Source organism: Spermophilus citellus, assembly GCF_964194105.1.
Source record: "Spermophilus citellus genome assembly, chromosome: 17".
NCBI classification, from domain to species: domain Eukaryota; kingdom Metazoa; phylum Chordata; class Mammalia; order Rodentia; family Sciuridae; genus Spermophilus; species Spermophilus citellus.
Window position 1 is genome coordinate 72,705,741 of NC_138199.1, and position 16,549 is coordinate 72,722,289.

At 52.8% G+C, this 16,549-nt stretch overlaps 1 protein-coding gene across 1 annotated transcript; it reads left to right on the plus strand.

The window, feature by feature from the left end:
* Positions 1-3,780: 3,780 nt before the first annotated feature.
* On the plus strand, positions 3,781-12,981 carry SLC16A5 (solute carrier family 16 member 5; the record flags this gene model as incomplete). Its single annotated transcript, XM_081271996.1, has 4 exons — positions 3,781-3,979; positions 7,285-7,428; positions 10,801-11,610; positions 12,734-12,981. The coding sequence occupies 4 exons, from the start codon at positions 3,781-3,783 to the stop codon at positions 12,979-12,981; spliced, it is 1,401 nt and encodes a 466-aa protein (XP_081128122.1).
* Between the last annotated feature and the right edge of the window lie 3,568 nt (positions 12,982-16,549).

Sequence of the window (16,549 nt, forward strand, 5' to 3'; positions counted from 1 at the left end):
AGGAATGAGGGACCAGCGAGTGAGAAACGAAAAACGGAGACCAGGCAGAGATACACTAGAGAGTTTATTTGTCAGAGCTGACAAACTAAGGCCGTCTCTCGATGGGAGACAGAGGCAGGACAGACTTGGGTTCTGGGACTTTTATGGGGCAGGCTCAGGAGTCAGAGCCAGGCGGGTCCTAATGTGGGTGGCTAAGGGTGGGGTTGTGATGAGGGAGTGGTGAGCCTTTCTCAGCAAGGCCCTTGGGCAGGAAAGCCAAACTTTTTCCTTAAAATGGCGGCTGTCACTTAAGATGGTCATCTAGAAGCTAAGCACGGACCTTGTGTTGGTTCTGTCTCCCTCCTTGTTCCAGTCCTGCCCCATCAATGCCCATGACTCATGGTTCCCAGTGGGAAGGAAAGACCACTTTCCTGCCAGGGCAGAGATGAGAGCAGCCCCCAGGCTCCGCTCTTCTCTGTCCCACTTAAGTCTTCTGGAATGTACCTCCAGGAAGCCAGGTCACCCTTGGTCCTGGGCTTGTCTGCCCCCAGAAACACAGTGGGTCACATGGACATGATCTTTTGTGCTCAGCAGCAGGCCTGCTCCTAGTGAGAAGAGGGTAGGAGGGATGTTAGTGAAAGGAACAAGGGATGACTCCCCTCAGTGTGACGTGAAGGCCACTATTCAGAATAGCAAACAGGAAGGGACCTGGCCCACCTGTGGTGGGGTCAGGGAAGGCTCCTAGGGGTGCTTCAAAGGCTGAATCCTGAAGGACAACCAGATTCTCTCTGGCAGCCAAGGAGGAACCATCTGGCCGAGGGAGGGGACTGGAGGGCCAACTGGACGTAAATGCTATGCTTGTGACCAGGGAATTCTGGCAATGCGGGAAGGGACAGTCCCCTCGTGGAAGGTGGAGTGTGCAGGGGGTCCCAGAGGGAGACTGGGACCTCAGAGCTGGGACACAGCTCCCTGTGGGTACAAACTGAGTCAAGTGCAAAGGGTCCCCTGATTCTGGTGTCCTAGCTGCCAGAGGATCGGGCCTCCAGAGACCTAGGGAGAGGAGACACCAGGAAGGAGCCAGCCCCACCCACAGACAGGTATGGGGGAAGGTAACAGAGAAAAGATCCCAGCAGCATGGGCCAAGTCCCCAAAAAGGCTGCTTAGGAAAGTGACAGTTTCATAAGCCTTCTCCCCCAAGGGAACAAGACAAGAAAGAACAAGAAGGACCAGAGCAGGTGGGTGAGGAGAGAAAGCTGGGAGGGGCAGGCGGAGCCCGAGGCTGGTGGGTGCTGGGTGTGAAGGCAGGGCAGAGGGGCGGTAGGTAGGCAGTAGGTAGGCGGTAGGGGAGGCAGGTCGAGGTCCTACCTGAGGAGAGGCTGTGGAACGTGGCACTGGGGCTGCACCAGGGAATCCAGCAGCACCTGGTGCCTTACCATTTGCTGGTGGAACAGAGCTCTTGGGAGAGGTAAGAACCAGTTTCCTGGAGGAGCCCCACATGAGGCACCTCATCCGCTGCCGACCTGGACCACCAGAGGAAGACGGAGCTGGGATGTCTCTAGAGCTGAGTGTGCCATGCAGGCCCAGGGGAGCAGGAGATAGATGCCCTGCCCCACTCACAGGCTCACACATGCTCAGCTCACACCCTGAGACTGTGGTAAGGTGCTTCCTACCTGGGCAGGTGTTCTGGGGCCGTCTGGGAGGGAAGAGGTTTGGAACCTTGAAGAAGACAGCTTGGTGTGAGCAGCTTTGATGCTGTTTTAAAACCCAGGGGCCAGGGCTGGGGCTGGGGCTCAGCAGTAGAGCACTCGCCTGGCACGTGTGAGGTACTGGGTTTGATCCTCACCACATAAAAATAAATAAATAAAATAAAAGTATTGTGTCCAACTGTAACTAAAACAATATTTTTAAAAATAAATATACATTTATTTTTAAATTTAAACCTGGGGGTGCTGAGTGGGTGGATGACTTGAGGAGTTTAAGACACCACCTCAAAAAGAAAAGAAAAGAAAAATATCTCTCTGGGGTTTGGGGAAATGGTATAGTGTGCCGGGCTAGGCAGAAGAACTTCCCTGGAAGTTTCTGGAGTTTTCAGGATCCTCCTAAGGCCTGGGGCCAAAGGGAGGAGGGCTGTAGGACCAGCAGGTTGAGGTCCTACCTGAGGCAGGGGCTGCTCCCTCACTACCTGTTGCAGCCCAGAGGCCTGAGCGTAGGTGAGATCCGGAGGCCGAGGCAGGGAGCAGGAAGTGAGTCAGGACTGGAGCTGACGGAAAAGCTCTCTGAGGCTCCTCTGATGGGGAGCAGTGAGCTGGGCAGTGGTGCTGAACGAGGTATGCCCGGCTTCGCTCTTTCAGAGCAAAGATGTGAGTGTGTGTGCGCACGTGTGTGTTTATCTCTGTGTGTAACTGTGTGTGTGACTGCCAATGTGTTTGTGTACCTACTTGTGTGCCTCTGGATGAGTACATATGGCTGCATAGTGTGTGTGACCGTGTCAGTGACGTATGTGTCTGTGTGTCTGGAATTCTCTGTGTGTGTCTATGTGAGCGTGTGTCTTCATATGAGTTTGTGTACCTGTGTGTGTCTGTGTGTGACTGTGTGTATCCATGCCTGTGTGGCTCTGTGTGTAGGGGTGGTAGGGGTGACAGAGGAGCCTTTGCAGGTGGCAGATCATTACTGAACAGATCATGGAACTTGACTCTTGGCCTTGAGCTCTTTGTAGCCTTGGAGTGAACCTCCTGCCTTATCTTTAAAAGCTGCAGGTCAGCACTGAGTCACATGTCCTTGTCAAGCCAAACTGTGTACTCCATGCATACACTCAGTGCCTGCCCATTCACCCTGGCCTTCCCAGCAGTGTTGACAATGAACTTAGGCAATTCGTGTGGCACTGTGAAAATCTATTCAATATTTAGGAAGCCTGGTCAAGAATGCTTGAAAATGTATCTGTGTGCACCTATGGGGACATTAGGATTTCACTGGCCCTAGAAGTGCACTTTATCAGTACTTTTTTGTCTTTTTTGTTTGTTTGTTTCTGGGGATTGAACCCAGAGGTGCTATACTATTAGGCCACATTTAAAATTTTGGCTGGATATGGTGGTGCATACCTATAATCCCAGCAATTTGGGAGGCCAAGGCAGGAGGATCACACATTTGAGGCCAGCCTCAGTGAGGCCCTGTCTCAAAATTTAAAAAATAAAATAAAAATGAAAAGGGCTGGGGATGTGGGTCAGTGGTTAAGTAACCCTGGTACAAAATATATATATATATTTTTTTGTTGTTGTTTGTTTGTTTGTTTTGAGACGGGGTCTCCCTAAATTGCCCAGATTGGCCTAGCATTGTGATCCTCCTGCCTCAACCTCCCAAGTCACTGGGATTACCAAGGCACCACCTGCATCCTGCTCAATCCTGCTCATAAGTATTTATTGAGTGGTCTCAGGAGGTTCTACCTGCTGACCGCCAGGTGACATAACTACTGGAAAGAATTCCACCTAGCAGCTTGGTGCCATTGGTCACTGCCTGCCCCACCCCTGCAGCACTTCCTGCCTCCTCCTGCCAGGCTGTCTCTGGGAAGTGGGTGAAAGGAGATGCCAAGGCCAAGGTATGGCCTCTAGCCACCTCCCAGGGGGTGGTGCCCCTCTGTGATACCTGGTGCTGGAGCATGAGGAAGAGACAGATTCAGCCACCCGGGGAAGACGGCAGTGGGTTGAGGGAGGGCTGGCAGCCTGCCCACCACCAGGCTCCATCTGTCCCCTCTCCAGGCAGTGGTCACTAGGCGGAACAGGACTGTGGCCGTATTGGTAGAAGAGGATGCCCCAGGCTCTGGAGCACGCAGACGGCAGCTGGGCCTGGGTGGTACTGCTGGCCACCCTGGTGACCCAGGCTCTCACCTTGGCCTTCCCTACCTGCATAGGCGTGTTCTTCACCGACCTGCAGCGAGACTTCCAGGCCAGCAACAGTGAGACCTCCTGGTTCCCCTCCATCCTGATGGCTATGCTCCATGCTGGGGGTGAGCAGCCTGGGGATGGGGTGAGGTGGAGACAAAAGGGGCCTGGGATGGGGAGGAAGTCACAGAAGCTTTCTCTCCTGGGTACCTTCTTAAAATTTCATCTAATTTCAGCAGGCTGGCCCCCGCTGACTGGAATTCGGTGGGACTGAGTAGTGTCCCCAGAAGATTGGACTGGGGATGGGGAGAATGGGGAGGCACCTGAGGTGCAAAGCCAGCCAAGAGCCTAGAGAGTCCTCTTGGTGGCCCTTGGAGGATTGAGCCAGACTGTAGGTATGCAGGGGCGCTCAACACCAGACTGGGGCCAGCAGACATGGCTCCACCATGTTGCAGCTGGACTATCTCTTGGAACATCTTTTCTCCCTCTGCTACAAGGAGGTAACACCCCGCATCCTTCCCACTGCTGCATGGGATGATAGGGAAGACCACGTGGGCTCTGGGGAAACATATGGAGCTGTGAATCATTAGTATTTTATAGACCTTCTTCAGGGCTTCAGGATGGGAAGAGGGACCTAAGGACAATGCCAGGAACAAGACTGGGCAGGCCAAGGGCCCCCCTCTCCCCAGGGATCCTTGCAGAGAGGAGGCTGCAAGGGCTGGAGCCTGGAGGGAAGGCCGTCCCCACTTTCCCTGCTCCTTGCTCAGAGGCCCCAGAGCCCGGTTGGCAGCTCCAGGAATGTGCCCTCCTCACTCTGACCCCAGTGATGGAGGCAGGGCAGAAAGTGCCCAGCAGGGTTCTCGCGGGAGCCCTGGATGCAGGTCCTGCCCTGAACTCCTGGGAGCTCTCCAGGGATCCTCCACAGATGGCGACCCCAGTGGGAGGGTGACTGGTCAACAGAATCCAGACCTGACCACCCACAGAGCTCTCCCGGTGCCTGTTTGCTTACCTTAGCAGCCCTGGCTCCTGCGTCCCTCTCTGCCACTCCCTCTACCTGGCACCAGCAGCCTGCTTGCTATTCCAGGTCCTTCCCTTCCTGGCACTGGGAGTGAGGAGACCAGGAGGAATCAGCACCCTCCAAAATGACCCCTGAATCTGCTGCCCCAAGCTTGGACTCAGGGCAAGGGGACAGGCCATGCTTGGCCCACTCAGCATGACCCAAGTTTGGGGTGGGCAGTGGGAATCTTTCTTTCTCATGCAGGTAGAGAAGGGCCTGGGCCAGAGGCTGGGGATCAGGCATCCTGTGAGGACCGCCACTCCCCAGCCAGCTTTAGGCCTTGCAGCCCAGAGCACCAATATCTCCATCAGTGTGAGATTTTTGTTTGTCTGTCCCTCTCTCTGTCTCTTTGTCTCTGTCTCTGTCTCTGTCTCTCTCTATCTCTCTCTCTCTCTCTCTCTCTCTCTCTCTCTCTCTCTCACACACACACACACACACACACACACACATCTTTAACCCATACTCAGTCCAAGTCCTATAGAAACCTTAAACTTGAACGAAAGCATCATCATCCTTTCGCTCACCTAAGCAGTAAGTACCAAGTGCAGGGCTTTCCCCAGAGGTGGAGTGCAGGCGGGAGTGGGGAAACAGCAGTGGCCCCTGCAGGGACACACCTGCCTCCAGGTCCCCACCCCAGCCCCACCCCCTAGTCAGTGACTCAGGGCTTTTCCCAAAGTCACCTTTCCCTGTCAGGCCAAAGTCTCCTTGGCAGGAAGGAAACAAGGACCAGCGGTCACACCCACCGGCAGCCTTGCCTTTCCCTGCGCAGCGGGTGGATGGCGGGCCACAGCTTCCTCCTGACTGCCTCGAGGTCAGGCTGCTGGCTCACCGTGGCTCTTATGCCTCACTGTTTCACACCACATGCCCCCTCGCCACCACTCCATGCACACACACGCTCTCTCTGTCCCTCTGGCTGTACTCTGGGAGAGTAACTTGGAGAAGCTCCATTATGTGTGCCTGGGGGCAGGGCACTGTGTGAATGTGGCCCCTGCCACGTGCCCAGTGAAAGCGCATGAAAGAGAATACAGAAAGAAAGGAAGAAAGACAGAAAGGAAGGAAGGAAGGAAGGAAGGAAGGAAGGAGGGAGGGAGGGAGGGAGGAAGGAGGAAGGAAGGAAAGATGGAAAGAAGGAAGGAAAGAAAGAAAGAAAGAGGAAAGAAAAAAAAGAAAAGGAGGAACACCTCACGGACCAGTGGTGCTTTATTCAGCACCGGAGGGGAACATTTTTTGAGGGAGATGGCATCTGGCCCCCACAACGGTTTGGCTTTCATAGGGCCTTGGCAGAGCCAGGTCATGGAGGCAAATGGCATCTGACCCCCAAGAGGGGCTTTTATAGGGCCTTAGCAGAGGAGCCAGATCCTGGGGAAAGTGTAGGGTGGGCGGGAAGACCTGTAGGCAACCAAATCCTTCCCCAGGATCGGCAGGCTGGACTAGCTGCTTTCTACCTGGCAGGGTGTGGCTGGTTTAAAAAAAAAAAAAAGTCACTGGGGCCCTAGTGTGGTGATTTACACCTGTAATCCTAGCAATTTGGGAGACTGAGACAGGAGGATTACAACTTCAAGGCCAGCCTCAGCAACTTCATGAGAACCTGTTTCAAAATTTTTAAAAATAAAAAGGGCTAAGGATGTGGTAGAGCTCCCTCTGGTTCAATCTCCAGTACTGCCAAAAAAAAAAAAAAAAAAAAAAAAAACCCACTGGGATAGAGTGGCAGGCCCTCTCCACATAGAGCTAAGTAGAGCCTAGGTGGGGGTTTGGGGCATTTTTTGTTTTTGATTGAACCAAGGGCATTGTGTATGCTAAACACACTCTGCTCCTGATCTACACCCCAGCCCTAGCAGTGGATTTTGATGGTGGCTGGAGATTATGGGAGAGAGGAGAAGGTACCTAGCCTGATTTTCTCCAGAACACTCCAGAGACCAGAGCAAGGAGGTACTGGGTGGTCCAGGGCCCCACCCAACTACATAATCGAAAGGCAGGGAGGATGGCCAGACTTCCAGAGGATTGGGGGCAGCATAGAAGTGGGACTGGAAGTGCCCACCATGGTTTAGACGTCCCTGGATATGGCCATGAACCAGTCCAGTTTCATCTGGACAGGACTGGTCTCAGGGGCACAGTGCAGGGCCTGGGTCTGCCCCTCTGGGGATGTTTATCGAGGTCAGCATCATCCAGCCCAACACCTCCCTCTGTTGGGGAAGAAACTGAGGCACAGGGCAGGACCAAGATCTGCCTGGGCCACACTGCCAGGCTGTAGCAGGGTAGGAGATGCCAGGAGGGTGCACTTTAAACCACCTGGGTAGTTCCTACTGAAACCCTCTCCCCCGGACTGCAGGCCTTCTCATCCACTGCCGCTTACTGACTGTCTCCTCCCCACAGGACCTCTGTGTGGCATCCTGGTGGGACGCTTTGGCTGCAGAGTGACCATGATGCTGGGTGGGCTGCTGGCCAGCCTGGGCATGGTGGCCAGCTCCTTCTCCCGTTCCCTCAGCCAGCTGTACCTTACAGCAGGAATAATCACAGGTAACTGGCCTTCTCTGAAGGGGCAGGCAGGTGTGGATAGGATGGACAAGCCTCTTAATTCTCTGAAACTGCTTTCAGTCCACTGGAAGATGGACAATGGACAGATATATAAGAAGGCTTAGATGTTCCTAATCTTAACGGTGCATGAGAAGATAGGATGGAGGATGTGAAGGCATCATGGCCCTGGGTGGGCATGGACAAATGTGAAACAAGAGATAAATATCTAGCACAGCCAGTACAGGAAATACAACCAGGCAGGGGGAGTCATAGTCAGGGAGGGCCTCAAAAAGAAGGTGACATTTGAGTCAGCTTTCTGTTACTATAACAAATACCTGAGATAATCAACTTATAAAGAAGAAAGTTTTCTTTTGGCTTACAGTTTCAGGGTCATGATCAAGTTGACCCTGTTACTTTGGGGCATGTGGTGAGGCAGCATGGCAGAGCAAAACCACTCACCTAATGGTCAGGAAGCAAGAGAAAGAAAGGAAGGGGCTGGGGTCCCACTGTCCCCTTTTAGATCATACCTCCAATGACCCAAAGACTTCCCACTAGGCCCCACTCCCTTATGTTTCTACCATCTCCCAATAGCACCATGCTGGGGACTGAACCTTCAACAATGGCCTTTGGGGGACACTAAGCCAAAACAGAAAGAGCAGAGGTTGAACAGGCGTGAAGGAATCTAGTTTGAGGCTCTCTGAGTAAGAGCATTCCAAGCAGATGGAAGTGATGGGGAGAAGTCAGTCTCTGGATGCTTGTGACGGGCAGAGAGAAGAGCCAAAGGTGACCCCACGTTCCAAGAGTCAAAAAGGTGACACAAGGGATTTTTGCCCTAAGCCGCTGGAAGACTGGAGCAGTCATTAGCTATACCAGGGAAACGCGATGGGACGCTCAGGTTCGGACAGGTCCAGTTTGGAGCTCCAGAGAGAGACCTGAGCTGGGGCAGGCAGTTCAGGAGTCCCCCACACGGTGGGAGCAAAGTCTTGAGTTGAGACATCGCCTTCCTGTCAGAGAGGGAGTGAAGTTGGTGGCTGAAGAGGCCTGAGCCCAGGCTCTCCCCAGCTCAAAGGTCTGGGCAGGAAGAAGTGACCTGGGAGGCAGAAGAGTCAGGAGAGTTTCTCCAGAGTGACAAAATTCCTGGCACAGTGCTGCACACCTGGAATCCCCGCAACTCCACAGGCAGAGGCAGGAGGTTTGCAAGTTTAAGGCCAGCCACTGCAACGGAGTGAGACCCTGTCTCAAAATTTAAAATTAAAAAAAAAATGGCTAGGGATGTGGCTCAGTGGTCAAGCACCCCTGGGCTCAATCCCCAGCACCAAAAAAAATAATAATAATAAATAAAAAATGAGTGCTGAAGTGTGCCAGGCTGCTGATGGGTCAGATGAGATGAGAGCCAGAGGAGCCCTGCTGCAATGAGGCCTTGGACACCTTGATAAGAGCTAGTCTGGGGCCGAGGTGAGGGTCAAGGTCTGATCAATCAAGTCCAAAAGAAAACAGCCAGTGGCCGGTAGTGATGGCGGTGGTGGTGAAGCTTAGTGGGAGAGTGCTTGCCTAGCATACCTGGACCTCAGCATCGCCAAAAACAAACAAAACAAAACAAAAAAAAAAAAAAAACAGAGCATACAGGAGGGGGATTAAAGATAACAGATATACACCTAGCACGTGTGAGTCCCTGGGGTCATCCACAGCACCACCAAAAAACCAAAAAACTTTCTACAGCATTTCTTTTTTTATTTTCTTTCTTTCTTTCTTTCTTTCTTTCTTTCTTTCTTTCTTTCTTTCTTTCTTTCTTTCTTTCTTTTTTTGTATGTGTGTGGTATTGAGGGCCTCACTCATGCTAGGCAAGCACTCTACCACCGAGCTACAACCCATCTTTTTTTTTTTTTTTTGGTCCTGGGAATTGAACTCAGGGGCACTCCACAACTGAGTCACATCCCCAGCTCTATTTTGTATTTTAGAGACAGGGTCTCACTGAGTTGCTTAGCACCTCGCTTTTGCTGAGGCTGGTTTTGAACCTGTGATCCTCTGTCTCAGCCTCCTGAGCTGCCGGGATTACAGACATGTGCCATGGCACCCTGCCCAACCTTTTTTTGTGTGTGTATGTGTGTGTATGTGGTGCTGGGAATTGAACCCAGGGCCTTGCGCATATGAGGCAAGCTCAACTGAGCTATATCCTCAGCCCCCCTGGCCTAACCTTTTTAATTCTTGTTTTCAGATGGTGTCTTGCTAAACTGCTTAGGCTGGCCTCAATATTATGATCCTTCTGCCTCAGCCTCCTAATTAGCTGGGATTATAGGCATGCAACACTGAATGAACACAACTCCTTTTTGTGTGTGTGGTACTGGGAATCAAACCCAGGGTTTTGCACATGCTAAGCACACACTTTACCACTGAGCTACATCCCCAACTCCTACTCCAGCATTTCTATGTTAAGGGACCAAAGAAATGGGCTAGAACCCAAAAGGAGTTGTGGCATCAAAAGGGTTTGGTTTTTTAATAATAGGGGAAATACAATAAAGGAGAATGATCTAGTAAAGATGGGAAGAAAGGCTATTGCAGAAGAGAGGGGATTGCTGGACATGTGTCTGAGTGGACAAGCTGCAGGGAGAAGTAGAGGGTTGGCCTCTGACTGCATTGGTGGGTCATAATCCCAGATGAGCGACTGAGTGTGAGGCTGGGGAAGAGGTGTTGGAACACACAGAGGAAGAAGAGGCCCAAATGGTCACCTAGGGGGCGCAGATGAGTGAATGACCAAGGAAGCCCGTAGAGTTGTTAGGAGCTGTCCAAGGGCCCATTAGGGGCCAGTAGTCATGCATCATCTTGAATTTTGTCTCTAGCAGCACAGCTAAACAGGAACAGAGCAGGTGAGGAGGCAGGAGGGCCTTTGGGGAGTAGTTTTTGAGCTGGGATGCAAGTGGAATGTCTGAGTAGAGAACATTCCAGGCAGAGGAGATGGCAACTGCAAATTCTCTAAGGTAGGAGCAGCTTGGTATCCAGAGGAAGAGAAAGAAGCTGATGTGGATTGATCCTGGTGAGCGACAGGGAGTGGCCTGAGATGGCATCCCAGAGGTGAGCCAGAGCCAAACTGCACAGAGCTTGCCAGGGCGTAGTAAATACTTTGGATGTTTTCCAAGTGTGACGGGAAGTGTTTGGAAGGTGTTAAGTGGGGTGCCACTGGAAGCCCAGGGAGGGCAGACCTGAGGGGTGGGGTGCTTACAGGGAGGTGGAGAGACAGGCAGACCCCATCTTCAGTGCATGGGAACTTGGAAGTCAGTCTGGGCTAAAAGTGAGGAGGCAGATGTGGGACGTGGCCACTCTGGATGCAGGTGGAAGGCCCCAGAACACCCCTGAGTTGTCGCCTCTCTCATCCTGCAGGCCTGGGCATGTGCTTCAGCTTCCAGTCAAGCATCACTATGCTGGGCTTTTATTTCATCCGCCGACGGGTGCTGGCCAATGCACTGGCCTCCATGGGTGTCTCTCTGGGCGTCACCCTCTGGCCACCATTTGCCAACTACCTCCTGGAAGACCTGGGCTGGAGGGGCACCTTCCTTGTCATCGGCGGGATCCTTCTCCACTGCTGTGTCTGTGGAGCCATCATGAGGCCCGTGGCCACCAACACAGCCCCTGAGACCACAGCAACTCCCGCTCCACCTTTTAAGACAACTGCCCGTGGCTGCCTGGCAACGTGTGGTTTGATCATCCGGCACCACCTGGCCTTTGACATCCTGTGGCACAACACGGGCTACTGCGTGTATACACTGGGCGTGACGTGGATGAGCTTAGGTTTCTTGCTGCCACATATCTTCCTGGTCCCATATGCCAGGTGGCATGGGGTAGATGAGGACAGGGCAGCCCTGCTTGTTTCAATCTTCGGTTTTTGCAACATCTTCCTGCGGCCCACAGCGGGTCTGGTGGTAGGCCGGCAGAGATTTGCCAGTTACCGCAAGTACCTGTTCAGCCTGGCAGTGCTGCTCAACGGGCTCACCAACCTGGTGTGCACAGTGTCCGCCGACTTCCGCGTGCTGGTGGGCTACTGCCTGGTGTACAGCGTGTCCATGTGTGGCATTGGCATCCTCATCTTCCAGGTCCTCATGGACATTGTCCCCATGGATCGGTTCCCCAGTGCCCTGGGCCTCTTCACCATCCTAAGTGGCATCGCTTCCCTCATCTCCCCGCCACTGGCTGGTAAGCCCTGGGAGGGTGGGCAGCCAGGTGTGCCCAGATGGGGCCTGGGTGGGCAGGGTATGGAGTCGGGGCAAAGGGGAACAGTCCAGACAGATGTGGGCCTAGTCCACTCTCATTTCCAAGGGCAGGGATTTGGGATTCGTGGTTATCCCAGGCACCCAGGAACTGTGCTATAGCCTGTTCCCCACCTAGCACACAGGGTACGAAGAGTTGAAAATATGGATTTGCACACCAGACTTAGACCTGACTCCACCTTCCTCTCTGTTTTCTTTTCAGAGAAGTGGGAATGATAATAGGATCTGCCTCATGGGCTTGCTGTGAGGCTCCCAGTAAAGAACTTAGTAGAGAGCCAAGTGCATAAGGGCTGGGCCCACACTTACTGTTATTAGCATCCTGGTTCCCCTACTCCTACCTGTGGGACCCAAGCAAGTCACTTTCCTTCTCTGAGCCACAATGAAGACTGCAAAAATGCAGAAGAGAGCACCTGCTCTGACCATTCATTCACCTAGGCCAGTCACTGAGTGCACATGGCCAAAACCATCCTCATGGGGCTTACCTCCTGATGGAGGAGTCGAGAGTAGAAGCAAAGAGACAGTTATGACCACAGTGGTGGCTTATGTGGGAAGAAAAACATGATTTGGAAGGAGAGACCCACGGGGGACAGCTTGCTGGGCAGCTGAGAGTGACTTTGATAGTAAACGGGGGAAGATTTGTCCAGTCCTCTGACAGTGTGTGTTAGATGTCTAGATTTCCAAAGGGGTTCCCCAAGCAAGTAAGAGGAGGGAGCTCTTCAGGAGGGGATAAGGATGGGACTGGGAGGAGGCTCAGCAGACGTCTCAGACTCTGCTAGCCTTGTCTCCTTGCTCCCTGACACCAAGGGTAAGGGAGTCATGCCTGAAATCTCTCTTCCAGTCTGAGGACTCCTGAACAGGCCAGGGTAGGCCTACTGCTTCCTCCCTTCCTTCCATTCAGTAATCTAATGAGTCCCTGGTGGGTGCCAGCAATAATTTCTTATCTAGCAGAGTCAGAAATAAAATCTCTCCTATCACTAAGGAACAGTTACAGTGTGGGGGTGGGTTGTGGTAGCCCCAGACAGTAGCCTAACTTGCTCTCTGCTCCCCAGGGTTCCTCCTGGACACCAGCAACAACTTCAGCTATGTTTTCTTCATGTCAAGCTTCTTCCTCATCTCAGCTGCCCTCTTCATGGGTGGCAGCTTCTATACCCTGCAGAAGAAGGAGTGGCGGGGCAGGGAAGCCAAGGCCAAAGGAGCCATTTCAGAGGCCACCCCAGTAAAGGATCCAACCCTGGAAGACAAGGACGATCCCAAGAAGCATCTGTGTTCTGAGGTCATGTATGTGACCAGTGTCTGAGCTTCAAGGGTCACATGTGTGACCAGCATCTGAGCCTTCAGTGAACCTTTTCTCAACCCAGGAACAGGGCTTCCAGCTGCTTTGAAGGGTGCTGGTATAGAAGATAGCCCAGGAGGCCTGGATTAAATGTTGTCCAGGCTCTGCAAGTTGGGACTCAGCCAGGACCTGGAAACTTGGAGGCCAGTCTCTGAAGACACAAAGTTCCTTCCAGTCAGCAGAAACCAGGAATGGGCTTTCCTCCTTGGGCCCGGAAGGTGGGTCTGATCCCTGCTCCATGCATCAGGGCCAGTTAAGCTCAGTGGGCCTTGGGCCATGAATGACGTTCCTACAATCCAGCACACTGGACCTTCACGCCAAACCTTTATACTGCCAACATCAGCTCTGCTTATCTTTCCATGGCTTCCAGACAGTTCTGAAGAGCTCACCCTCCTGTCCATCTTCACCCTTAGGGCAGCCAAGACTGTGGATGTGGTTGCCCCCACACAACTGGCTGGGCTTGGCTGACTGGAGCCCTGGGACAGGCAGTAGTGGAAGACAGGGCTGAGGAGTGGGCCTAGATGTAGGATGGAGACAGATTAAAATTGGGTGGAGTATCCATCCTGGTACCTATGTAGAGAGGAGGGGAATCCCTGGCTTGGGCCCCAGAATTGGGAAAGCCTGAGGGGTGCCTTGTCATCCCAGTAGGTTACTCCAGGGCTTTCCTCCTCCTTTGGCCCACCCTATAGCCTTGGTGGGAAAAGTGATGCTGGGTCAGGGGAAAGCAGGACATCTGGCTGACCCAGGGAGGCGAAATCTCACCAGGCAGTGCACCACTGTGAGAAATAGGGCTGTTTGCAACAGAAGACTTCATGTAACCTTCCCTGACTCCAGAGAACCCTTTTCTCCCTGGTGCTTAGAAGTGTCACTTCTGGGGCAAGTAGTAGCCTGGGCCAGCTGCCAGTCCATTCCCACTCCCTGCTGGCCTGGCCCTGCAGGCTGGAGGCCAGGGCTTCCCCACTTTGTTGTTGCCCTTCTCTGAAGTCATCACCTAGGACTGGCTGTCATCAGCCTAGGCTTGTCCCAGCAGGGTACCCCAGGGAATAGGAAAACAGGGTTTGTTTGAATTATACACAAAAATGTTCCCTGCAGTGGGTCATAAACTCTGAACTAATAAGGGCAGAGAACAGGTCTGGAGTAGTTTCCTCCCTCCCCTTTCCTTTCTCCCAGCTTGGCAGGGGCTGCTTGGGCTTAGGACCATGTTTGTTGATTCAGGCTCAACCAGGCTCCAGCAAGAAAACCTTATCAAGAAAAATTATTTTGTTTTTATGACCTGATGCCAGCCTTCCTCCTCCACCTGTCCATCTGGTTTGAATGTCCATCCTTGGGGCTGTGGTGTCCCAAGACCCATCACAAGTGCCCTCTTATGGCCAGAGAAGGTAGTGCAGAGATATGGCAAGGGACACTGGGCTGGGAAATAGGTTTGACTCAGCCACAATTTACTGTGTGACTTTGGGCAAACTGTTTATCTCTGGATGAGCCAACATCTCTTCCAATCTGAAAAGTCTGATTATGTGAGTATACTTAAGATTCCTGTTGCCTTTCTACCTCCCACCCAACTGAGCTTGGTCAATAGCTGTAGCTTGTGTTCTGAAGGGATACATTTTTCCATCTCAACTGAGTGAAGAAGAGAAGTGTGGCTGGTAGGTAGGTCCATCAGGTTTTAAGATGCTGTGTATTTCCTAAATGGTCTACTTCTTGAAACCATATAAGGAAAAAAATATATCCAGGAACCTTCAGTATAGGGAATTCTGACCTCTCCTGTCTCCACGCAAGAGTAGCAAAAAAGCAAGAGGAGTGGAATGGTCCAATAAATAAGAAAATATTAATTAACCATCTGTTGTGGGGCTGGGAATATAGCTCAGCTGGGAATATAGCTCATCTTGCATGCATAAGGTCCTGGGTTCAATCCCCAGCATCACAAAAAAAAAAAAAATCTATTTGTGCCACAGACTGGGTAGAGGAATAAGACCTGGTTGCTGTCATCAGCCCAAAACCAAGGACTAAGAATTCTTTTACGAGGAGGGTCCCTGAAGCCTTAGGAAGAGGATAAGACCAAATGTGGGAGGCTGACTAGCATGTGACTGGGTCTGACTCCCCTGCTGAGCGGTGTGGCCAGCGGTGGTCACTGGTCAAGCTGCTGGATAGCCTTGGTCTTCTAGGGTGACTGTGACTCGTGCATGGGTGTGCCTTCCTACAGCCCCATGGGTGGAGCTATGCTCACCTGTTCCTTTGTAATATTACCCCTTGCCCTGTTTAGGATAGAATGTTCCACGGAAATGCCTTTTGTATGTCCCCTTCTCTTACTGTGCCCTTGGGTGTGGCCTTCCTAGATGTCAGTAAACCTGCTGACAGCAGACATCGTGAAGCTAGACTCAGCCCCTTGAAACATGACCCCTTGCCTTATTTGAATAGCTTCTCCTCATAAAAGGGGTCAGCACATTCTCTCTCTCTCTTTCTGTAGACCCTTAAGGTCAGAGGAGCAGGCACAGCACCCCCCCCCCAAAAAAAAAAAAAGTATTTCTGTCTCTTGTGTGGTTATTTTCCGCAGTCCAATTAGCCCAGTTCCCCTGGAATGACCCCTGAGTGTATTAGTGGCGAGCAAACCCAGCAACCAAACATAAAACAGGGAAACTGGAGTGACCCACATGGCTCCAGAACCCACTCAGTTGATTACATGGAAACTGGGACAATTCCTGGAGGACGGGTGGGGCTCACCCTTTCAGGCCTGAACTCCAGGCCTTTGCCTCTATTGTCCAGGGAGAGGCAGAGAAGAGCCCTGGCCACCTTGAGCGGAGATGCACTTCCCTGAGCCTGCACAGAAGCCCAAAGGCCTGGAGCCCTCACTGAGCAGCCAGGGAACCCAAGCACCCAGACTGAGGTCAAAACCCCTGCCCTGAGGCTGTGTGTCATGCAGAGGCCCATCACAGGGATCTTAAACCTCAGAGTGTGGAGGCCACTCTGCTTTAATGCAGGCTCAGAGCTGAAGGTACATGGTCCCTTGTCCTCAGAAAGCTCACAAACGAAACCTCTACCACCACAAGCCCTATCATCTGTGATCATGAGACCCCCATCAATCAAACTTTCCCGAAAACCCCTGACAGGAATCAGGTCAATGGGCTCCAGCGTCCAAAATATCCAGAATTGTACCTCTGTGCAAAACGAGGCGCTTTTCAGGGCTCGTCATTGCTGCCCCGCTGCGCCTGGCTGACAAAGAGCCTTAGGACTGACCAGTCCCCGTGATTTCTGGCCAGAGGTGGCGGATCCTCACGGGTCCCGACGGGGGTTTGGGGGTTGGAGGGGCCACCGTAAGGGCAACAGATCTATGGGGGCACAGAGAGCCGACCCCCGCGCCCCAGAGGATCGAGAAGGCGGGCGTGGGGCGTATGGACGTGCTTCAGCCGCGTGGGCTTCGACTTGTGCGCGCTCCCAAGCGCCCTGGAGGCGCCACCTGCCTCTCACCACGCAGCCTCTTACAAGGCCGCACAGTGCCCAACCGCAGCAGCCCCAGCACCGGGAGCCGCGCTCGGCG